The sequence below is a fragment of the Teleopsis dalmanni genome, chromosome 1 (assembly GCF_002237135.1).
Source record: "Teleopsis dalmanni isolate 2A chromosome 1, ASM223713v2, whole genome shotgun sequence".
NCBI classification, from domain to species: Eukaryota; Metazoa; Arthropoda; class Insecta; order Diptera; family Diopsidae; genus Teleopsis; species Teleopsis dalmanni.
Window position 1 is genome coordinate 8,758,990 of NC_051846.1, and position 26,899 is coordinate 8,785,888.

The following is a 26,899-nucleotide window of genomic DNA, read 5'->3' on the forward strand; positions in this document are numbered from 1 at the left end:
TTACCGCATCATCATGCTCAATGATTGCTCCTCCTGTAGGACACTTTCAAGATACATCATATCCAGATCGGATACAATTGCGCCATTGATCACCATTATCTCATCTCCCTTGATGATGCCTGCAAATGACAGTGCCATCGTACGTCAAATGTAAACGGAAACAAGTAAACCATGGAAAAGATAAGAAAAGAATTGTTATTATTTGTGGCATAAAAATATCGTAAACACACAATTCGCAATTCACAATTCACAATCAACACAATTATATTTTTTGAAAATAACAAGCGCACATATGTGCACAAAACTATGCCATTTGTAGATGGTTTAGTAAGTGCACAGGTGCAGAAGGCGCAGTCAAAGAATTGACAAGTGTGCACATAAGGAAAAAATGATTCTAAACCAAAGCGAGCAAGTATTCACGAATGGAACTGTTGAATGGGGGATTTTGGAATACAATAACGTATATTATGACATGGACAAAATGACAGCCAGCACTGGGACTTATACAAGTTGTAAGCATGTGTGAAACTATAACTCCATTGTCCTTTTTGTGGTGCAATAATGCAAGATTTTCGTGCCTGGCGCATAAGTAAGCAGCGGTTTGACTGGTGCATGCAGATAACTGCATCTGGTACTCTATTGTTGGTATTGCTATAGCAAACTAATATCTTTGACTTTTGTGTGTAAAGATAGTGCTATGATTTCTTATAGACACAACAAGCGACTCAAAACTGTATTGAAAACAACAAATAACGAACGGCCGTGTAGTTATGATTCATTGTGGTATATGGAATTTGTTGAGCAAGAATTCAAAGTATGTGTAGTATATATTGTACATAGGAACATTGTGATTTAAGAGATGAAATTTGCTTTATTAACGTGTGAAGTTTTTTCCTTTATGGAAAGTGTATATATGTTACTGAGTAGACTTTAAGTGCACATGAAGATTTTTATACTTCAAATTTAAAAGTTCATCTTCAGTTATTCTCCCTCTATTTTTTTATTTTTTCACCCTATATACACATTTCCGCTCTAGTAAATATTAGGACAGGGATGTTTGCGCTTTTCTTTTGCACTGAATTAACTAAACTGAATTCAACTCAATTCAGCGCAATTCAATTGAAGTCAAGTCAAGTTAACTTAAGTGAAGTCAACTCAAGTAAAGTCAACCCCGCTCAGTGTTTTTTACTTAAATTTGCATTGCATGCAAAAACTTTGCAATGTACGAGGCTGAGATACTGCGTTTATAAAAGAAAACTTCACGTGTTTAATGGCGTTTCCAATTCACAACCATTCAGGTTCATCAGTTCCCTGAGGACATTGCATACGCGTGCTTGTATGACAAGTATCACCAACACCAACAACAGCAGTGGCTCTTAGTATAACTCCTGATTCTGGTACTGGGTCTTTGATGTGCTACCTTCTTAATTTTTTCTTTTTTCATTTGCATTATGAAAACGTCACCGAAAGCATCACACGCTTACAATGCTAAATACGCTCAAGTATTTCGGTAGAAATTTTATAACTACTTGACATTTTGTTGACGCATTAAATGCAAATGTCAGCTTAAGTTGATTTAAAGTGACAAAATAAAAAAAATTGTGAAAATAAAATTTAAAGTAAAACAACAAAGGAAATCTCAAGTAGTAAATTTTAGTGCGCGACATATCAGTGGCAAGGAGGTTATGTGGGTTATATGGGTTGTATTAAGTATTTATTTAGCGCTATGTGTAATGAAAACTTGAGATCATATTTCTGAGCCTGATTCTTTTATGTAAAATAAAAATAGCAGTTGACTTTCTTTCTGTAGTGCCACTTCAAATCACTTCACTTTTTAAAGCGAGTGAAGAAGTTTATAAAAGTTTTTGACATGAAAGCGAAAAGTATTTAAAGGTAAATGCAATCTAGAGGTACAGAATGTTGCGTTTAAAAGTTTTTCAGGTAGTGATGATTTTCTGCTCAATAATCAATATGGCTGAAAATTAAAAGTCTATTACAAACGAAACTCAGTATGCGTAATATGAGAACCATTCTAATACTACCCCAAAAGGGTTTATGTGCATTTAAACATTTACTAATAGTATTTTATAACCTGTAAATTTACTACTTAAAACTAAAAGCTACTTTGTAAATACAAATTAAAAATCTAGTAATTACACATGGTTTGGTAATATTTACTCATATATATTAAATTTGATATATTTCCGATATATGAGCAACTAAGAGTTGAATTCAAAACGTATGTTATTTGTGTTTCTGGCTAATGCATGCATGTATGCGTAACACTATTCCAATATAAATTGAGCAAAGTTTCTGTTGAATTAATGATAAAAGACATAGATGAGGCAAAATTAAGCTTTCCGGCAAGTACAAATAGAAACTGTTTTAATAATCTTTCGGTTGCTAATATATGATACAATATATCTCATATGTGGCAATGGCAGTTTACACTCCATTGGCACGTCAACAGCTGGTGAGTCGTACGAGGATACGAATATTGTTTGCAACGTATTGGATTGCATATGCAACTTTTGCATACGATTTTTAATGCTGCTTATTTGCGAAATGCAATGTGCGCAAAAGAAAATTCAATTTTAATTCCAATTATTTTCAGTATGGAATTTCAGTGCAGATGTGTGGAAATACGTCTCTACCAGGAATCAACCTAAGACCAATAAGAGCAGTAGCGTAACGTGCATGGCATGTATTGCATGTTTATGTGGTATATGAAACTAATTTGTAGGAAAATCTATATGAGAACGCAATGAGATACTTACACTTGCACTTTAAAATTTTAAGTAATTTTCGGCATGTGTATTGGCTACTACTGCAATGCAGTAAATACGAAATTTATGCTGGGTCATGAAGGAGAATGCAGTTTTATTAAACCTAGCAAAAGACTAAAAAATTTTTTTCTTTAATTCTGTTGTGCAGAAGGCTTTTAAGCTTATTTCCATACACAATAAAGAAAATGCGTAAAAATATTACTCATACGCAGTGTGGAACGTTTAAAATGTTGAATTTTTAATCTGTCAGTGGTCTTAAATTGCAGCTCAAAGACATTCAATTACTGAGCAAATGTATAAAATATAACATCTTTATTTTATGTACATTTTAATATATTTCATAAAACACAGTCGGGCTTATAAACTCTTAGGTACATATATATGCATGTACATACTTCGTTGACTTAATTTTCTTGAAATTTCGGTGCTGTTTCAACTTGACGTGAAAAAGCAGTGCTGAAATCCTTCAATAAAGCACAGTCCTTGCAGTATAAAAGCGTTAACTGTCAAAAACTTGAGCGGAAAACGGAAAATGTGGCGGATGTGTGTTAAATTAGTTGCCGCTTAACACAGAGACACCTACTTTCATATTAACACAAGGCACGTAGCAGTTTACTTTTCTTCATTTCTCCCCATGTTCCCATATTAATTTAAAAACACGAATTTTTAAGAATGTTATAAATGATTATTAAAGATAAAAAGAAAATTGCGAAATGAAAAAATTATGTGTAATTTAGCATTTTTCCAGTCAAAAGAAAATTAAAAATATATAAAAAAATAAACTCTTTCACTTTGCAGGAAAAAGAACTGACAATAAAAACGCATTCTTATTTCATTAGAAGTACATATCCTTGTGTCCTTGTGTTTATAGAGTTCATACATATGGTATGTGTAAATGGAAAATAAAATAAATTGGCATAAAATTTTGTGCCAAATTGACAATAATAATTTTCATACAGCAAAAGGATTAATAAAAGTGTCCTTTGTTTCAATGTGGAAAAAAAGATTTTTTTATGCATCACTTTTACATATACAAGTTTTGTGTGCAGTACAAAGAGGACAAAATAAAGGGGCAAAGAAAGGATTTAACATGATTAAATGCGGGGCATTAAATTGAAAAAAAAATATGAAAAAATTACTAAGCAAAAATTTTATTACTGGAACTTTTAAATTGGCTCGTTAAGTTTTATTCCACAGTTTGTTATCCGTTACTGAAATCAGTTTAATTCCTTTGTTAGCTTTCAGGCAGAAGTAAAAGCACTTCTTTTATTGTATTTTACTTCAATCAGAAAAATTCCTTTATTCAAAAAGCGATTGACGTATATGGTTCAGTACTTGACTTATGGCTTACATCTACCTATCTGAAGCAGGAGTACAGAAGCATTATGCGGAAGAAATTAGTACTAGCTGCACTGACCAAAGGTAAAATGTACTTTACTTTTACTGAATGAATTATTAACTTTAACTAAGGGTGGATATAACAAAAAATAAAGAAAATAATAACACATAAAATTTAAGTTTTAAGTGTAGAATATGTCATACATCTCATGACTTACATACTGTATAAAAAAGTCTTATAAAATTAAAGTATTTAATATGCTTTAACCCACTATTTTGTAGTAACAGATGAACTAAATCAAAAGTAGTAAAAACTTTAAACATGATGTGAGAATGTTATTGCATTTGTGCTATTAATCACCTAGTGACGTAGCCAGGATTGCGTCAAGAAGTGGAAATAGATAGAGTATAGAAAATACATTTTTTACAATGTTTTTCTGTAAATGTTATTATATTGTCAAGAGAGATATATCTCCTAACTCTGCACTGCCACTGCATACAACATGAAACCATATTAGGGCACTCATAATTTAGACTAATGGGCTCAAATTTTTTATTTCGATTTTGCACTATTACTATACTCGGCTACGAAGTTAGTAACTCGAAATTCTGAGTACTCTGAGAGATCCCTGACATTATTCGTCATTATATTCTTTTTAAAGTCAAATAAAATTATTCCTAGCTATTCATTTCTTATGACTGTCAAGTCTAATACATTTATTTTAAGACCTTTTATTTCCTTCTGCTTTTTATACTTGAATATGTTAAGACCAACAAAATAGAGCTCTTTTTCAGTAATATTTTCATTGTTCTCGTCAGGTTTTTTCTTCGAAGCCTAACATTTTTTGGGTTTTGTAAATTTGTCGTAATCAGTAAAGGCCAGATTTAGAAAATATAACGCATTACTTTGTTGAAAAATCACTTTCTTCTTTACTATTTAGGGCTAGTCTTCTGTGGTTCTAATGATCAAATGTTTACGTCAAACATAAACAAGTTACCTTGTTAATATCTATACGATTGGAAGTTTTTGCAATGTGTGGAGCTAGAACATTTGATATGCCCGAATGCATTGGCGATGCACTGAGGGTATGGGTTTATAAACACTATGCCTATAAACACTTATAAAACAGTATGGTGTGTTCATGAGGGTGGTGGAGCTTGAATGTGCCAATTGGGGGACTGGACGTCTGAACACCCACTCAAATGTAAACGAATAAATTTGTGGCAATAAATTTGTGTAACAAATAACCTTATGCGTTATATTTTAATATGAACATTCTTGAAGTAATCTTTACGAAGAAATAGTTTTCAATAATCGAATCAAATCCAGCTAAAATGAAATATAAATATATCAGTGTTTATTATCACGTGCTTATATTTATAAGACGTTTTTTAGGTAACAATCATTTCAATTACCGCAAATGTGACACAACACAGCCGAAACGTTAATATAATTTGGACTTGCAAAGTTCATTAATACTTTTTTCTTGATTTCTTTATTATATAAAGTTTGTACTTCAATTTAAATTTTAATTAAATTTTGTAATTTTCTATTATAATAGTAAAAGAGTTTTATAAACTTTAATGGACTTCGGAAGGAAGTTCTAATATCTTACTTAACTACATTAAATTTGTTGAAATTGAAATTATATTTGTGCAGAGCATTAAGCATTTTTAATTCTATTCAAGTATTGAAAATTAAAGTAAAACATTTAAATTGTTAATTTTTAGAAATACTTTGTGTAAATAAGAAATATTTCTGATAATTGTAAAATTCTATATATAATATGAGTAATATTTATCTTACTATTTGGTTCTTTTGCTGGTTTTATTTGTATCGACAAACAATATTTGCTACCTTCCAATAAATACTATTAGATAAATGTATGTTGACTTTTAACTACTGTTTATAAGTACAATAATAAGTATGTATTTACCGCAATTAGAGTTCACTTTGAAGCTTTTATCTAGTAAAATGGATTATGTACCCACTATGTGTAGACTAGGATTCCTATACATTTAATAGCATAGTAAAATGAGAATAAAATGCAAAACTTTAAACCACATACATATAAAGTATTTTAAATAGCATTTTTTATATAAGTTTATACAAAATTTTAATTAATTTTAATAAAGTTTTTTATTTGTTCAAATAGTTTTAATCTTTTACAAAAAAAAAAATATTTATATCGTGATTGTTATTTCAACTTTTTTCTACTTATTAGGTATCCTTTGTGTCACTATAGTCATTGGAAGTTATTAGTGTAATCACAGCTCGGAGAAGTATTAATTATATTCAAAATTATGGAGTGAATACAAAGGAAACTTTTTTTTTGTTGGAAGAAAAAAAAGGAATTGGTATTAATTAAAAACTAAAGGAATATTTACTTTTTATTTCATAAATGTAATGATAAGCTGATAACATCAAAAAGCTATCATGAACGCAAATAATTGGCAAAAAATTTAAAAACATAACAAGCTTCTCATTGTTGAAATACAAACAAATTTTTAAAATTGTGTTTAAAATTGTAAATAACAATAAAAAGTAATTCTTAATCCTCTTATGTTATCCAAATTTTTTTTAATTAAAAAAAATTATATGGTAAAAAATGTATAAAAATGTTGAAATGCATTTAATTAAATGAAGAAGAAAAAATTATATAGAAATCATATACATTATTTTTATGCATGAGTTTTTTTTTTTGAGTTTAATGCGGAAAAGGTAAGAGTATTTCTGGCACAAAAATCGCAATTGAGGAAATAATTTTGTTCCTGGTGGCAGTATACTTATCTCAATTTGAACACATATACAGTAAGACCCCGCTTAATGCTATTTCGTTTACCGCTCTTTTATTTCAACCCGAACATTTAAGTAGATGTTTGAAAAATCTGACGGAAAAGGGAAATAATCAATAAGAGAATTTTGGAAAAACTACGATATCATGAATGCTGTAGTAAACATAAACAATTTTTTGAAATGAGATAACAGAAAGATCTTTAAAAAGAGTATTGAAGAGCATTTGGCCAGTAAGAGCCGTAGACATTGGATATGGATGAAATAATGGAAGACATAGAGGAATTAGCGAAACAAACGGGTTTAGATGAGGTAAATGTGGAAAACATCGAAAAAATAGTTCAATACACCGTAGCTAGTCTTTCTAATGATGAGCCTAAGGAATTAATAGCGTAAGAAAAAAAACAAAAGTATTGACAGTAGTGATTTCGAAGAAAAGCAAAGGGAACCCTATTATTTACATGTTAAGATAGTCTCGTTTAGCGCTTTTCGCAGTACGCTCCATTTTAATGGAAAAAATCCTACGCGTTAAGTAGGGTCTTACTGTAATAAAATTCATTTGTGTTTGGACTACAATTTTCAAGATTGTTTCATTGTAATTCAAATCATATATCTATACCATATTTTAAAATTCTCATATATTAGTTGTATTAATTTTAAATTTTAACTTAATCAAAGATTTTGTGCACTTTTTTCTTTCAAAGCATAAGTGTCAAGTCACAAATACATTCTCGTTGTATTATTGTTGGATCTATAATGGCACCCATCGGCTATGTGATGGTCCTCAACAGTTTGATGACTTCAAAACATTGAAGTATTTTCTCTTCAATTGCATGAAAACTTTCACAAGTTCACTGTCAGGTTTTTATAAAAATTATTTTCTTACTTTACATATTTACATTTGAGACAACTTAGTTCTGTGGATACAGTCCACGCAGTCATTGACTTGATGAGGAAATTTTATTGAACCGAAAATTATGTTTGTTCCAGTTTATTACATTTTTTACTAGTCTAAGTAGTATTATTGTATATTTGAAATTTTAAATTAGTTTCGACGATTTAGCCGAGATACTCCAAATTAGGAAATTGAGTCTTCATAAGATTAATTTTGATGAAAATCTCTAGAATAATAACAATTTATACAAAACACTTGCTATATGAAAATGTGAAGCTAATTTCTCTTAACCATTTCTTATCAGATAAATAGTATTTGGTAGTAGCTAAAAAGTAGATACCTGATTAACTGTTAAGTAACAGTAAACGTAAGGGTTTTTATTCTCCACAGGGTTTCTAGTTCTGAAATCAACCAACTATTAGCCACCATCAACATTTTCAAGTGGTTGTAGAATATCCAAAATGTGAAATCAAAATGGATCAGATGCACTCTCATTGCTGTTTGTGATACGGTGATCTTAGGTTCCAGTTTCTTTCTCAAATAATTTTTGTTTGATTGATATAAATATATATTATCTTGTGATAGATTGACGAATTAATTTTCCTTCATACTAATATATTTATTTAAAAGTTCATGTGAATTTCTTGTATTTTTTTATACAACAATTTCTCTATTTCTGTTTCTGAGATATTTTTTCATTTAAACTGAACATCTTTTTCTGGAGTATTCGTGTTTGAAATGTATAAATAGATCGTAATCAGTATAATCAATTAATTGCTGTTACTTAAAGCAACGGATTCGGTTAAGAGAGTCTATTATGGAACGTCAGCGTTAAACAGTCCCCAGGACAAGTGTATTCTACAGAATATTTTGTTATTATTAAGTAGATTAATTATTAATAAGGCCGCTAAATATACTTGCAATGAAACTGTAGAATATGAATTCTATATATAATTTTAATAAATTTTCTGTACATAATTATTATTAAATGCCTCGATAACTTTTTGCTTCACCAGTTGGGCTATGTACTTGATGTGTTTTTACGTGCGATGCACAATTCTTGGAATTATCATTTTCTTGGAATAAATGTTCGAATTGCATTTGGTCTGTCCCCTGTTAAATTGTTTGTCAGGATACATTAAGTTTGAATGTTATTGTATATTACCACAACCTCAGAGCTGTCTGTTGTCCCTAGTGCAACACACCAGTCTGTATAACCTTAATAGCACATAATTAAATGGAGACTCAATGACAGAACATTATTCTTTCATATACAAATTTTTTATATAAAGTATGTCATTCCAACCTTTAAGGATCGTAAAAGTTGAAATTAATTAATAATGTTTTTCTTTAATTATGACTAAATTTGAGGGTTTTCGGCTAGGCAGTATTTTTCAGTAGCACTTCAAAATAATTAAAAATATCTGCACAATAAGAGCTTTTATCTTTACTGAGTTGCCAATAAAACTACTTAAACGGACAATATGTTGTTGACTGTATATTCAGTTGAGTCAAGTATTTGTGCAGGTGATAATCATATTATTGTCAGCAATAATTTTAAATCCCTATGATTAAAGCAGATAAGTTCGAGAAGTTATATATTATATATATGGTATGTGTACATATATCTCATTGCTGTACAAGTACAAATGTGTTGTCGTGTCATATAAAAAATATTTTATTTTGTTATGCAGGTTTGTGCTTGTATCTCTCGAATTCAATTTACGAGCAACAATTTTTTGTGTTTATCGAAATATTTTTACATAATTGCATTAAGCACATTTCCAGATACTCATGAATATATACGTTATGTACGCACAGTGCTGCCATGATTGTTATATCTATCGCATTAATTCAATTTTTACACGATAATAAGTTCAGGAAGGACAAATTGCATTTCATGCAATCCGTGAAAAATGGTGAGTTTTTTGTTTTTTAATTTTATACGTCACACTTGGAGCTTGTCAACATTTTCATACTTAATATTTTATCCAACATAAATTTGCTGCTGCTTCTGCTGCTGTTGTTGTTGTTGTTGTTGTTGTTGTTGTTGTCGTTGTCGTTTCATTGTACTGATTGTGTTGCGTTGAAAACGCAAATTCTTTGTTAAATAAATAAAAAGTAATATTTCACTCACCATTATGCATTGCCACACTCTTATCCTCGACACGACTGACATAACAGCACAACTCATCCTGTCGTTCTGCGTTCTCAATAAGTTCTGCTTCCACGGAAAAGCCCCACATTTGCTCGAGTGTTGTGCGTTGCAGTTCGACTTGGTAAAGAATTTTCATGCAGACTTCAACGAATTCATGATTATGCAACTGAAATGTATAAAAGTGATGTGCTTAAGTTAAGTTTACTACGAAAAAAAGAAAAAAAGAATAAAAAAAATTCTTAACAGTAAAAAAATCTTATACATTGAATTTTATTTAACATTTGGAATGCAAGTGCATTTTGTATGCATTTGTGATATGACAGCAACATTCTCACCGCTGACATCTGCTCCACAACGCTTACAGGACAATTACAAACAAGTTGTTTACTTGGAAATGTTCATTGAACTTATGTAATATTTAAAGGAAAATCAACTACGATTTTCTGATAAACGACGAAGGGAAAAGGAAGAAATTTACACAGTTTTCGTTTTCGTTTTCGTTTTCATATGAATCAATTTCCTCCTTCACTTCATTCTAATTGCAAACAAGTGTTTGTAGCGGAAATTGCCATTTAAAAAAGTACAGAAAACCAATTACAGTTCAAAAGAGCTTTAGGCTCTGAGGGTGGTGACGTAAACTGTTAAGCAGATTTTTGCAAGGAACAAAAAGATACAAAAAAAAAAAAAAATAAATGAAATTAAATTTCAATTTATTTATAATACAAAAAGCGTTTTAATCAAAATGATGAAGCTTCTTTTATTTATTTAGTTATTTTTTTTTTTTTTTGGTTTTTTTTTGTGTTCTTAATAAGAGTTTGTTGTCAACAAAATTAAGATGAAGCGGATTAACGTTGTCAACACGGCTTTAAGTTGATTTCATGTATTTTTTTAAATAATTTTATTTTTTTAAAAAATAATTAAAAACAACAAAACCAAATATTGAAGTAAGGATGCTGAAAGAAGGAAGAGAAAAACGAAATTATTTTTGAAAGTTATGGCAGAGATTTTAAGGAAGGAAATTAGAATTATGAAAAGTGTTTCTATAAGAGACCAAAGTAAATGAAAAATTATTACTTAAAATATTAGCAGAAAAGTTGCAAGGATTAAGATAGAATTTATTACCTTATATTAAATAGAAAAGTAATTAAATACATCTTATGCATTTATTAAAAAAACCACAACTAAACAGTTACTTATTATGTTGAGCATTTTCCGAGTTAGTGCATTTGGGCACTTTTAATCTTTGATAGCTGGGGGGTTTCTGCAGAGTCCCACCCATCTCACTATTTAATTTGTGTATTCCTTATAAGCTTCGTGATTATTCAATGTCTGCTCTAAGATCTGCGTACCTTCCCGTGCGGTTAGTGATTACTCTGAGATTAGATTAGATAGTGCTAAGCAGGGCAGCCTGTCGGTTTTCGCATATAGGTTCAGTGCTCTGTCCTATATGTATTTTTTGATCGGATCTATTCTAAGATTTCTTAGTATGTCTTTTAGCAGTTTTAAAAGTATTTTATTTTATGAAAGTTAAATACTTACATATTTAAGATATTTATATGAGACTCTGATTAAAAACAAAAACTTTAATATTATATGTTAGCTGAAAAGCTGCCCCGATATAGAAGGATATGTTAAGTAAGAAAATATATTAAGTAATTAAATATATTTTACATAATTTATTTATGAAACAATTTTTGAATACATTAGATTATTATTATGTTGAAACTTTTCCAAGTTAGTACATCTGGGCACTTTTACTCTTTGATAGCTTGGGGGTTTCTGCAGAGTGCCACACATCTCACTGATTAATTAGTGTATTCCTCATAAGCTTCGTGGTTATTCACGAAATTTTAATTAACAAATTAAATACGAACATAACTATATAAAGTATTTTGTAAAAGAAACAGCTCTTTTTATTGCAATAGTAATTATTAATAATATTATAATTATTTAATAATTACTATATTATTATTATTATTGCAATTATTTATTCTTTTAAAGAGTTTTTAGCAATAACTAAAATGTTTAAAATTGAAAATACAATATGACTAATTTAACCACAATTGTGGAAAAATATTTCTTGTATTAAACTTTAAAAAATATCCTTTAATATATGAAATTTATAATTACAAACCTTTAAAACTTTAAAAGCTATTATCTTAAAAAAGAGAAGACATTCGGAACTCCAAATATTACCAAAAAATAATGTCTTTTATTTTTCAAAAAGTTTTGATATATGCTACCGGAAAAACGTTAAAGCAAAATCCTTCCAAAAGTGATGCTCCTCCCCATGTCATTGAACTGAAAAAATGTATCTTATCCTTGTTATTATTTTTGTTGTTGGCATTGTTGATGTCATAAAAGCATTAAAACCGTTTTGCGGCTTTTTTTGGCAATGAAACATAAATAAAATCGTAATAAATTTGCATATACCAGAACGTAGATATATTTCCCATATGCAGGCGGCAGGCGGTAGGCAGCAGGCAGCAGCCAGTCAGTCAGACGGACAAATTTAAATGAAATCTACTCTTATGAAGCCAAATGATACAAATGCAGAAAACAGTATTTTAAATCAAAATATAAACAAAACAACATATTTACAGTTCTGCTTTACTCATTAAATATGATTGATTACAAGGAACTCAGTTTGAGATACTGGAACGTCTTCACATACCAACGCACGCCAAATATACGTAAAGTTAAATTGCTTGCAGACATTTTGCTTATGTCAAGTTTATTTGCGAATTTTATCTATTTTTCAGAATAAAATTATTACATATTGTTTTTCTTTGTCTGTTATAATCAACAACTCACATCAAATTCATATACATTTTTATATATATATATATATGTATGTATAGTGTATACTCGTATAAATATTTTGTAATTCGCATTAGGTTAGTCATCATCATAAATTCTTTTATAAAAAATGCATTCATTTGTCAAGTCATGGCTTTATGATTCCAATTTTTTATTCATTTATGTTTATTCCAAATATAACCAAATAAATATTTATTTAAATATAAATATAAATATTATGCAAAACAAATTAATGCTGATTGATGGAAATGACAATTTGACTAAATGCAATATTTCCAAAAAAAATATTATAGTTCATTTATGAAGTTTTTAATAAATGAATACTTGCGGTTGAATTGATGCAGGATTACTGTCCTTTGAAAAATTTATTTTAATTTAAAAATATTTCTAATAATATTTCTAATAATATTTTTAAAAACCAATTAAATTCGTTTCAGAAAAGTTTGAATTTATTAAAAAAATATTTGTGTTTACTTTTATTTATTAACATAAATAAGAGAACAATTTTAATATTAAATCAAATCTTATTTAATATCAGAAATTTAAAATTTAATGCATGAGGTACTAATGATATAATCATAATAAATTTGGAAATAGTTTTATAAATTATCTAAAGCAGAAGATTATTTACTCTTTTAAAATATCAAAATATGAATAGTTTGATTTTATATAAATACCAGGAAGAATTACATAGAATTGTTACTTACAAAGCAATAAATACTTAACAGTTTCAATATTAAATTTGTCATAAAGTCCTTAGTTAAATATGCTTTTTACTTAACTGTACTAGGTAAACAGCAACTTTGTTAGTAGTTAGGAATGTAGACGCAATTTAAAAATTTCAAAGAAAATTCAATTGTTGGCATCACAATCCACAGAATGAAATCGCAGTCTTTTAATTAGAATCAAAATAGTTAATGTGCATAACCCGATCCACATGGTAAGTATAATTCAGAGCACTCTGAGAATCCGCTAGCACTTAAATTATAAAGAGTTTCAGACAAATTTTAGACATATTCATTATAAACTATTATACGTGCTAAAGGAGTTTTCAAACAGGAATAACTGAAGAATCCGAACAAGGACTTGGTGACGAGAATGCGACATCAGAATAGTGCGAAGAACTTGATTGAGCCTATGGAATTCATCACCACTATAACAATTCACTAATTGTTCTAATTCTTTGTTATCAAAAACTACAACAGTGGTTTAGAACTCAACTACTTCTTGAAAAAGGATTATAATCGTCCCCTTTTAACGAAGTAGGAATCACTGTGTAGTTAAGACTATGCTATGCAGGCAGTCATGGTCATGTAAAATATGAAATTGGTGTTTTTCTATCGACATGAGGAGCAAGACAGAAACTTCGCCTATCATTCACATCATTATGGCTTTTTGAATCTTGTTAAGTAATCACAACTAAGTTGCTTATTAAGAAACGTTACGATTTTTGCTTTTTAGCAACAAATTATAATAAATTTGAACACATCCATTTACGTTTAAAAAAATATTATCTTTTAAGTACAATTAAAGAACAACTAAAATGTATCAAAGTAGTATTAAAAGCATGAGATTGACTATTAAGATTTGACTGTCTGCATAAAATGTTTTTCTGGTCATGACCAGAAGAAAAGTATCACTGATGTGAGCTTTTGTCATATGACTTTTTGAAAAAATTGCTTGAAGTGATCTAAAATATGATCAGTCTATTCATTTATTGCAAATATACGTACAAGGAGCTATTAAAGTAACTACTGTAAAGATTACTACTTTAAATGTATTAATTGTGCTTTTATTCGAACTTTGGATAGTCCATCTGTGAAGAATCTAATCTAATATAATAAAACATTGACTAAAAAGTCACGAGGCTTTTATGGTAGACTTCTTCTAACATTTGGATACCAATCTTATGGTAAGATTTATGCAATATTTGGTTTGAAAAAGGTGCTTGTTTCGGCAATGACTTTATCATTAAACAATTGTTCTTTTCCTTCAGCATTGTTTAAAGATCTGCGAACAGTAGATAGTCGCTGGAAAATAAATATGTTAAGTATGTAGATGTGATGCGTCATCAATATCTGTTAGGTTATGTTTATAGTTAGAAAACCAATGTTCAATGGTATATGTTAATCTTGAGGTCTTTTTCAGCAGTTTACTTTGAACCTTACCTTGTATGTGTCTTACGTTTTCTTTTTGAATGCTTTAATGCATATCAATTACAAATGTTAATTATCATTCGATTGCATTGGCATTTATAATAATGTAAACACATTCGTTATTTAACTAAATGAATGTATTTGATACTTTTGTGTTACATTACTTATTCAAACAAATTAAGGTGTCACTCCTGCGTGATGCTAAGTATAAAAATTTGCAATTGTGGAGAAGAATCACGTCTCGTTTATTCTAAGGATATCCTTTTTATTTTTAGACATTCTTCTACAAAATGATTTTGTGGAGTGTGCAAGGAAAATGTTATGTTCACAAAGTACGGTAAAGTAATTAACTCACTTTTCAGTTTCAGTAACTGACAGTTAATAAGTCAGAATACAACAAAAATTCCGGTAAAATAGTAACAACAACAGTTTTAATTTACTGGTAAAGTAAAGGGAAAACAACAGGTTTATAAATAACTGCAGAAAATCCGAAAAGAACCGCGTTTGCAGGCAGCGAAGTACATTAAAAAAGTGGAAATCTATAAGAAAAACAGAAAATAAATTACACAATCTAAATGCTGATGCAACGGTTAAAAAAATTAGAATGAATCTAAAACCGGGGAAACATAAGGAAAATGAGATGTGAAAAAATTTCGTTTATATTTATATAAAAAAGAAAAAAAATGAAAAATTTGTGATAATATTGTAAAAAAAAATTGCGTACTAATGCTGCCAACTGTGCAAAGTAATTTTTTAAATTTTTTCCATATCTTTTTCCTTCGCAAGGATATTGTTTTTTAACGCGACAACATTTCAATGCTGCTGTCTGCAGATACAAAAAACGGACATTACAACCACAAACGAATATTTTGCAGAGAAGCGAGAAAAGCGAGGAAAAATCATACGAAAAATTGTTTTTAATAACAGCTTACAAGTGTTAGATAAACAGCAGAATTTTCTAACGCAGATAGTGAGTTGAGAGAAAAAATTTATGGATGGAACAGAATAATATCCATAGTGACTCCTGCTGTTTTTTTAAGCTTGTTACAAGGATAATAAGTGTAAGCTTATGATTTGAGTACCCTGAGCAACGCACATACTCATACACTGCCATAAAATTTGTGCCTTTTTTTTGGAAAAGATATTTTATTGTGTATTTTTAACATGCAAGGTCTTGCTTTGGTAATTTAGTTTGTTGCACATTAACTTGGTTTCAACACTTCGTGCATTTTCATTTTCATGTGGTTTTATTAAATAAAATTGTTGAAAACTGTTTAAGTTGCTAAGAGATACTGCCACACCAGTGACTTCACAAGTCCCATACGCAGCTTAAAGTTTACTCCTTAGCTACGGATTTAGTTGGTATCCACTTTTAAGTTGTTATCAGAGGAAATTAATTTAGTTGCACTTTATTGGCTGCCCGTTACTAACGAACTTTGTGGAAGTTCAGCAAAATTTCTGGTTCAAATAGCAATAAATTAATATTCAAAATGAAAATTCAAAAAAAAAATACCACTTTATTGTGAAGAACAAATTTAAACTCTTCGGAAAATTTTGTAAAGTTCTGTTGAAAATTATATTCTATCGATATATGTTATGCAAAATTGTTTGAAGGAACTTTGTTATTTAGTTTTAAGTAAATTAAGTTACTCAATAAGTACAAAGGAGAAGGGGATTCTATTGACAAAAATGATTTTTCGGTAGTATCAACAAGACCTGTAATTACCTGGTGAAAATTGAAAACTCATTACAAAACCTATTCAATATTTCTTTTAATATAGAAAATTTTTATTCAAAACTTAAACCCAAATGAAAAAGTTTTGGTAAAAATAGATCAATGATAAAAAAACGGATAAAAAGTTGTACATCTGTCCAGCGTTTGTTTTTTCTTGAACAACAATTTCATATGTAATTTTGTTTTAAATTCTTTGAATTGTTACGTCGAAAATATTTTGAAATCGGTTTTGGTTTTTAGGATTTATACACACAAAAATGAGATCGAAACCGATTTCAACAACTTTATAATCAAGTTGTTAGCACTTTTTCTTTATGTCCACTACTTTCCATGAAAAATGCTGTGTCCAAAACATATAAATGTTGCTACATTTGTAGTGGGTCGGATAAGTATATGCCGAAAATTTAAACAAATGGTACAATTTTTTAACATAAAGAAAAGCTCAGGACATTGGTCAACTAGTCCAAGAGAAATCTGCTAGGAAAACTCTTCAGATAACAGAAGGAAACTGGCAGCAACGCAGATCATATGAGACCTCACGAAGTTTACTAATGTCCAATCAGATGACATCCGCTTGTAATCGTGATCGGTGGGGAAACTTGCCAAATAAAACTAAAACAAAACACTGATTGGGTTTCAAACAGAAAACTGCATTTGGAGCAATAAGAGCAGTTACTAAATATCTTAATATCATTTACTTCGTACGGAAGATATTCGCTCTTTCTGAATCAAAGTATTATACTTAAATGATAACTTAAATACATTTTTGAAACTTTAAGATTAAAAATTTCGACATTTAAAATCAGTTTTGCCCATTTTAAATGAAATTCTTATACGTGTACGTATAACTCCAATCCTTTTTTCTTAGTTAATCCGTGAAAAATTTAAGACGGTTTTGCGTCACATTTGTAAATCTTACTGTTGCTTGCGATTTAAACTCTTTGTTAGTAAATAAGTTTAATATGAAATACTGAATAAAGATATTATCACATATTCCTATATAGCAAACAAAAGAGATAATAAATTTTACAATAAAAAGAATCATTTTTGAGCTTAGATGAACGCGTAAAAGTCGATTGCCAACAATAACACAAGAGAGTGAAAAATAACTCTAAGGAAGCAAACTTATTGCACAGTTTAAGTCCTTCAATCTTTCATCCTTCCTTCTTTCCGTATAAACATATAACGAGTACATAAAACCGTAAGAGGCTCTTTTGAAGCAATTGCATTTTGATTGGCAATAATTTGGCAGTTGCACTTTGGTAGGAAACACTTCGATTTACTGGAGTCCCTAGATACAAATGTCAAATTGCAGCTGAAGATAAACGCTTTCAAATGCTAAAAATAATCGTGGAAGAGATAAAAATCATAAAAGCAATCATCTTTATAAATTTATCGGATTGTATTCGGAAAAGTAATTCTAAAATATCTATGCTATTTTAACAAAGCTAAAAATTGATCTGGTTTGGGCCAAGTAAAGAAGGACGGGAATTTCGTTACTGTTATTTGTTGAATTCTTCTCAACTAATTTAATTCTTAATTTATTTAATGTTGCATGGCTGAAAATGGAGACGATTCCATAAAGTGTGGTATAACTATCTATAACTTGAGTCCAGTGTTTATTTATGTCTCTATGTGTTAATGATGTTAGTTTTAATTGCAAGGATGAAATGAAGTCTTTTTAGCCTTTTTGGATTTGTATATTGGGAATAAAAATTATATTTCGATTCCTCTTGATATATACAAAATCAAGTGTTATATAGGGCGAAAGTTAATAAAAAAAAATAAAACTGCTGGACTGGCTGTTGTATTTTTCGAACACAGTGACATTACTTATTAAAGCGATTTTTATTATTTTCTAGCTTTGGTTCCAGGGGTCACATAAGTCAATTAGTTTGTCAAAGTTTTTTTTATATGAGTTTTCGTTCAATAAATCTGTTTTCAATTTAAATCTGTTATATTAATATGAATCCATTTTTGTATAATAAAAACATTATATTAAGTTTTGTTAGCTTGTGAATAAATTTATAAGAAACTTATGAAATAAAATTATTTCATAATATGAATTTGAAGAACTTTAAAAAACAAATTAAAACATTTCATAGCTTAAACTATATATCAAACGATATATGTATGTCTGTGTAATTTATTAATATAACTGAGAAACTTACTTCATATTTATTTATTAGCTTAACTTTAATTTATATATCCATTAAGGAAAAGAAATATTTTTTAACTTTTAAACATTTAAATGATTTAATGGAATTTAAAAATAATAAATAAAATCATTTTATGATAAAAATTGGGTACATAATCACTAGAAATTTTATTACATTGTATTTTGCAAGGATATTGTCTTTCATAAAATAGGTTTACAACCATTTATTTTATACTTAATAATCCTACCACCACATATTTATGTGTTTGGTTTTTACTCTTTGATTGATGTCGAAAACTTCTAATGTTTTGTATCTGATTTAGTTACAAAACTGGGAACATTATTTAAGCCAAACATACTTACACTCGCCCGTAATGTTTTCTTGAAAAGTTTTAGAAAATATTTACAAACAGGTAGGCCCCTAAATCTAGCTTCATAACCATAACAAAACCCATTTAAGTTTTAAGTAAGTTTAAAATTGTCTACTGGAAAAACTAGGAAACCTCCGTTCATAATAAAAACAAATACTTTTGCAATTTAAAGTTGTGTTATCGTCATTTGAGTAGTAAAAGGATCCGCGCTACAAACTTTTACTCCTTATGTATCCTTGCTGCTTACTGCTTACTGTTTACTGCTTACTGCTTACTGCTGAGTATCCTTCTCGAGTGTGTCTTGTAGTTCTACTGATTTATTGACTGCTCGCTATGCAAATAACTTTGTTTACGTTTATAAAATTGTTAGTAACAATTTCACTGGCTAAGTGCAACATTTTGTGGCACTGTTTGGTGTGGAGTCAAAGTGGCAGGGAAACTATTTTTGCTCTGCGATCCTGGAGCAAATAAACGTTTAGGTAAATAGACAAACAAAAAAAATAAATAAAAAAAGCAAAAGAGGAAATGGTGCCTTTTTGTGGTACCTGACACATTAAAAAGGAGTAGTCTTAATTTAAGTATCTGTGTTTTGTTTTCCTTGCAACTTTTTTACATTTTTATTTTAATTTTTTCATGTTTTTATTGTCTTATTTTTGAAGCTGTTGAAATCGCATTGTAAAAGGTTAAGGATGGTAGAGTATTTGATAAAAGTTCAATCGCAGATAACTATGCGAAAAACTTTAAAGACCAGAATGTTCTGACCAGAACGTTAAAAATGTATTAAAATATTTTGCTTCCATGTTTTACATATCAGGGATAAGTTTTAAGTGCTTTCGGATTGATACCCTGCAGCAATATCAAATTTAATCGTTTTAATTGTGTTTTTAACTACATTTTTATGTGTTTCGTAGTTAAAGTGAAAGCAATTTCTTAATTTCAAAGTTAATAGAGGTTGGGAAACAAGTATATTTAAAAGTGTTAAAGTTATAGAAAAGTTTTCAAAGTTTTTTATTACATTCATTTATACGAAATTAAACGAAGAAATAATTAAATTAATGAAAAAATAATTTTTAGTGTAAAAATTTAAATATGTAAATGTATATATAGGTATATAGAAGTATCTGGAACTATCCTTTAATATGCTGAGATGATTTCTTCGTGCAATAAGTGAAAAAATATCATTAAAGATGTAAATGCAACATAATACAGCTAACAAAGATTTTGGTTAACCGATTAAAAACATAATTTTTAAAGCTAATACACTAATGCTGTAATTGATACCTATTTTTAATATCACTACATAATTAAAATTTTTATGTGATAATTATTATTACATTTATGTTATTATTTTAAAAAATTTGAAAAAAAATAATAGGGAAGTACGTAGACTTGAGAACTGCAGTGATATTACTAGTGCCAGATTTTCATTAGCGTCTTCAAGCACCTCTAGTAAACGATCGATTTTTATTAATAAATCATAAAAATAATATTACTGTAGCTCAGCAAATTCTTCAAACTGGAAATTTTTAAGGGTCTTCATTCTTTATTTGATATGAACTAGATCTCATGCAATTTTTTCAATCAAGACTTACTTTTAGAGTAATTTTCATTTTAGATTGATAAAACACGAACAAAATATTTAACACTCGAAATTAATTTATAACAATCTAAATATTTTGCTAGAGTAGCAAGATTACTCTGAAACTAACAGCTGTTTTATATGATTTGACAAAGAGAAGGTGAGTTGATTCGATATGTATATTTATAAAATCTAATGCAACTACTATAACACTTTTTTTTTAATTTTTAATTATAATATATGGAATTCTCCAAATGAAGGCAAAAGCGAATTTGTCGAAATACGTATAGATATTAAAACTAATGATTGAAATAAAAGCTGAAATTCTTAGAAAACAAAACCGACTTTAAAATACTACAAAAATGTTAGATTACTCTGAAAATGTTCGATGAGGCAACAAAATTTGACAGATTAAGAGTAAATTTAGAGTGTAGCCAGATTTACTAATCGAAAATGCTAATAATAATTGTTCAGTTGCTTTATCTATGCCCTCTTTTTGTTAATAATTGCTTAATTTCTCATTGTAATTCATATTGAACCTGTAGTGACGAACGAAGCTTGGGACTTACGTTGGCATATAGTGAACTCTTCATGGTTTATAAAAAGATATAGTAGTATTAAATGCTCCAATAGCACAGTTGATAGATAAGTTATCAGAAATATTTGGATTTGGTTTTCAATAATAAATATTACTTGAAAATTAGTAGTCTTCTCTCAACACATTAGTAACTATATTATTTTTAAAATTTTATTGGCTTTAAGTATTCCTAATAAATTATTATCTTCGTCTGTAAGTTAAATATTAAGTTTAAAAATAATGAAACATTAATTTGAATTTACAGAAAATTAAATGTAAGACATTTTCCAAAATTAAAATTGCAATTATTCTCAAATAGATACACTGCAAATTTAAATTGGTTTCTGTGTAATTAAAAACCAATTTAAAAATATTTTAAAGCTCTAGGACTGTCGATTGCAAACTATTAAATTAAGTCATTAATTGAGTTAGAAAGTACAGTAATCCATTATGTGTTTAGAACCCACAGAATCATATTCACATGTATACTCCTATGAATGCTGTTGACGTTCCAACAAAACCACAAGGCGGGAGACAATGATTACATAGCACAACTGAAGTAACTCATTTCGTTTGCATATAATGAAAAAGTTTAATGTGACTCTAAGGCGTAGCAGTGGCAGTGGCAGTGGCAGTGTCACTGGTAGCTGCCATTTGCATCAGTGATTGTGATTTGCGGTAGTTTTATGTTACCTGCAGGCAGGCTTCACACTGAAACAAGAAATTTCTCACCTAAACTGTCAGGCCATGTTAACGGAAACCGCAAAAGTCATATAAGCAACAAAAATGTTGTATGTGAGGGAATTTACCTGTTGTCACCATGTTTACTAACAACTAATAAGGCTTGTGCAACAGCCGCAAGTCCTGGCTACGTCTTCAATATGAGGAGCAGTGTTAGTGACAAAAGACAACAGCGCTGTGACATCAGCGTTGGCGGCATGGAAATTAAGATTCTATCAAACTTTCTATTTTGTGCAGCTGTGCGTGGCATTGTCGTAGTTTATGTTAAGTTAGTAACAAAGGCGTTCTTGGCACTAACGACACGGTTAAGACACACCAGCTTGCATTTATATCTTTCCATATCTGCTTGTCTGCTTGTCTGCTTGCCTACCTACTCGCCTCCTTGGTTCCTACCTGTCTTGTATTCAGTTCCGTGGCAGGAGTGAAATGAAATTCTATTATTTGTATCAGAACAACTAAATAGGAAAATCACGTTGACTTTGTTTTCAGCTCCACTGCATTTTATCAGTGAAATTTGTTTGTAACAATAGTTGCTGCATGCACTGTCATTTCATATAATTTGAGCATTAACCAAGCACTCATGAACGGAGTAGGTACATAACAAGACTATCAGGTCTACTTTATATGAAGTAGAAAATGTGAAACTCATATATAGCATAATCAGCAGAAAACTTTTCTATTTGAACTTTGATTTTTTTTCTACACAATTAGAGGAAAGTTCGTCTTTCTTCAGCATGAGTAGATACAATTTTAAAATAATAAATTTTAAACATTTCAAACTTTAGTTTTCAAAAAGAAAAAAAAAATGTACTATATGTCTTTTTAAACAAATATTTGATGATAATTTATGGCAGCATTTAAATTTTACGGATGATAGAGTTTGCGATTAAGCTAGTATAATATTTCAAAAAGAATTTTGATTTATAAATTAATTTTAAAAAAATTTACTAAGATCATCAATTAAAAAACAAAATTTTAAATTGAATGTATATATAATGGTTGGAAATATTTCAAATATCTGTTGAGTAAAACTCATACCAAAATTACACTTCAAAATCTGATGACGACAAGTTATACTATACCCTGGAAAACAATTTAGTAGGTTGATTATAGATTAAACTAAACTAATCGTTAACATAAAATAATAACTTGTGAAGTTTTAGGCATTCCGCATCAGGGAAGTCGGTTAACATTGAAAAATTGAGGTAATGATGAGCATCATTCTTGACCTCATGAGACCTCATCAATCTTCTACATTTCTACAATCATCTACATTTTGATATGCAGATGATTTCATATATATTGCTTTCCATTTAGATTGATAGCTTATATTATATAAACTTTAATAGCTTATATTATATAGGTCCTATTATACACAAATGCATTTGAAGTACGACATTTTTCAAGTGAAGAAGAAGAAGAAAGTGTTCTTCTGTCAATATTATGTATAGTGCCATAATGGATTGCCATCCACAATTGGTCTTTATTACATGGGAATAAATATTTGTGGGTTATTGAAAATAAAACTATAATAATTAATGTTGTATTGAAATTTTATTAAAAAAACTCTACATTCGTGACATAAAATCAGTCCATTCAAATTCAACTAAAATGATTTGATTTCTTCAGATATTCTATTCTTATTTGTAAGATTAAACGATACGATCTCTGATATAAAATTAATTTGAGTCAAGAAATCGCAGCCAGTACTAAGGATCTTTTTGAAGCTTTTTAGAGATTAGCTATATTACAATGTTGGTGTTGAAGTCAAAAGAAAATAAATATTTAATTGCTTAATAGGAATATTGTTGATAATAAAATGAAAGTGGTTTTAATAGAGTATATAATTTTAAAATGAAAACATGTCACCCAATCTTTATGTATTTAACTCATTAGTTAATTGATTGCTTTTGAATAAACTGTTTCATTGTTCAGTCGTGAAATGAATATTAAATTTTTTATAAATAGTTTTTTCAAATTGAATAAAAATTATGAAAATTTATTGTGATAATTTAAAGCCAATAATAAAATATCAATTAAAAAGCCACAAAGCATTTAGGTGGCACAACTGTATATGAAAGTCTTACCACAAATCAATTGTGGAGTGAAAAACAATTAAATGCAATAAAAGCAATGGTTTTCATGTCAGAAGGTGAACTTTAAACGCTGATCGATCAGGTAAATAGCAATTATAATATGGTTTTAAAATTAAAACGAATTTAAGTGACAGCATTAAGAAATATTTCAAAATTTATGAATTTAATATTTTCTGGGCACAATATTTTAAAGGTCAAGTGTCAGAAGCATCTGTTAGCTCAGGTAAAACTTTATCTATAGCCTTAAAAAAGTAATCGTAGCTTCGCTGTGGATAACTGAAAATGACATAGCAATAACTTTACTTAATTGCAAAAAGGTGAATAGTTTTTGTTTTTATTTCATTGGTGTTCATATAAGAAATGAAGTAATTTTTTTTCTTTTTGAAAGTATCTGTTACCTTACCACATGTGGAAAGATATCAAAAAATATTTCTTCTCTTGCCAAAGTTAACCAACACAAATTCAAAACTTTTGTAGCAACCTTAAGTTGTCTTCCAAACGAATGTTATTGCTTCCATTGCTCTATTTGGTTGGTGGTTGGTTGGTACGTTGCCTAGGATTGTAATTCCCAGCTATTTGCCACGAATTCAAGCTGTGGCGAACATTTAATTTGCAGACTACGTGACAATGAACAGAAAATTGTTCGTGTGGAATACTGTTTCAGCACTATTCCTTTCCCATATACGTGTTATGTGTTTTATTTGCTGCTTATTTTCACGGGAGTACAGGGTCAAGCATTGAACTTAGGGAGCATTTTATGTTGCATTGTTCCAAATTGAGGTGTTGATAGTTCATACACCGTTTGTGGTTAAGTTGCATTCTTATTGAATAGAAATTGATCTCAATTTAACAAATAGTTAAAAGTTTAAGTAGTAGTAAGAAATTGTACATATTGTTGCGATATATATATTATATATGCAAATTTGAGGTAAACAAAACAATTACTTATGATCTTTATTAAGTAATACTTTTTATTGCATTTGAATATATATTGCACTCAATAAAATAGTAGTAGACGAGATATACTTGAGTTTATGCCAAATGTTCATATCAGTGAATGTTCATAGATCACTCATCATATTAGTATCCAATTCAGAATTAAAACCCAGTTTTTTGGTTTTTTCTTACTTTTCCATACAGTTATATTTATTATGTTGAAGCTATTTGCGCTAGTGCACTTGAGCGATTTTCCTCTTGCTTAACTTGAGGTATTTTCAAAACCGCTCTTTACGCCTTGATTGGATTATTGTTTATCACTTCATCAGACTAAGCAATAATTGACCTCAGATCTGCACACCTCCACGAGGAGTCTGTAACCATTGTGAGATTTGATAATGCGGTGTTCGTAAGTCTGTCAGTTTTTGCATTAGTATTATTATAATCAAGAAATTAAGTTCAAACTAAAGGATTAATGGTGATAATAGAAGTATCATAAATAAATATAATATTAATATATATCATAATTATATATAAATATTATATTATAATAATAAATAAAATCTAACATAATATAATATAAATATAATTACTACGAACTATATTCTAATACATTATATTGCAGTTAAAATAATAAGTTTGGACCCCACAGTCTTCGCGCCATTTAACTCAATTCATTATATGACCTGATAATATATACACATTTTCTAGAATGATGTTTGGACTATCTCTCCGTTTTTTTTTCTACTATCTCTGTGAAATTCTTTCATTCTATATTTTTCATCTTTTTGCCTTTTTGGGTTTGTTAGCAAGCACATTGAGTATTACAATGTGAGAGTTAAGAGGATCATTACAGTTTCTGTAAAAGTTTCTGTGGCAAAAGGTTTTTATATGTGCCATATTTATATCATTTAAATAAATGTTTCCTACAACAGAAAAATATTGCAATTGCTTTCATTATACCTTTAGATAAATATTCTAGCATTAGTTTTATTATTTGTGTGAGTGGAGTGAATATATATATATATATATATACTTCATAATTGATACGAATAGAGCTTAGTTGGATACAATGTACTAACTGACGATACACGTAAGTAGCTTAGCTACAGTCGTAGGTTATTGTATTTCATATTGTATTTTCATACAATTAAACTACACTGACAACCGTCAACTACTGTAGCTAGAGAATGTAGTTGAGTCGTGTATTGAGATAACATTTTCAATGCTGGCTTAGTTCTTTCATGTAACTATATTCATTATTTAATATTGCCAATTTAAAATAAATTAAATTAACTAAATTATTTGGATTCAATTAATTTACTATGCATTTCGTGCTATCAGAATCTTATTGTGTGTAAGTAAATCTTTCTTCAAATAACAATATATCGCAGATGCTTTCATCTAAGATTCAGTATAAGAGAAAGATATTGTTCCATCAGTTTCACTATGTCTATCTACCAACATCTTACATTGGATTTTCTTCAGAATTGAGTAATTTATAATAATTTTAATATATTTTCGTACTTACATAATTTTCAATCAAATCATTACGATGTGGCACAAAATAATTGTGATCCTCCATGTCACGTCGTTTCTTAACACGTACAAAATGTTCCATTGGATTTAGGTTGCGACGAGCACATGCACTCGCAAGAAACTCCTCAACAGACATTGCGTCACGTAGATAAACAGTCGAGTAAGCATTTTCAGGCATTGCAACTTTGAATGTTTTTTCCGGTTCGTCACGTGAATTCAT

The 26,899-nt window shown here is 29.1% G+C and overlaps 1 protein-coding gene across 1 annotated transcript; it reads right to left on the reverse strand.

The window, feature by feature from the left end:
* LOC119677039 (protein still life, isoforms C/SIF type 2-like) lies at positions 1–26,899 on the reverse strand. Its single transcript, XM_038088311.1, has 3 exons — positions 26,672–26,899; positions 9,951–10,137; positions 1–119 (listed from the first exon to the last, which is right to left on the reverse strand). Exons 1-3 carry the CDS (start codon positions 26,897–26,899, stop codon positions 1–3), a joined length of 534 nt encoding a protein of 177 aa, XP_037944239.1.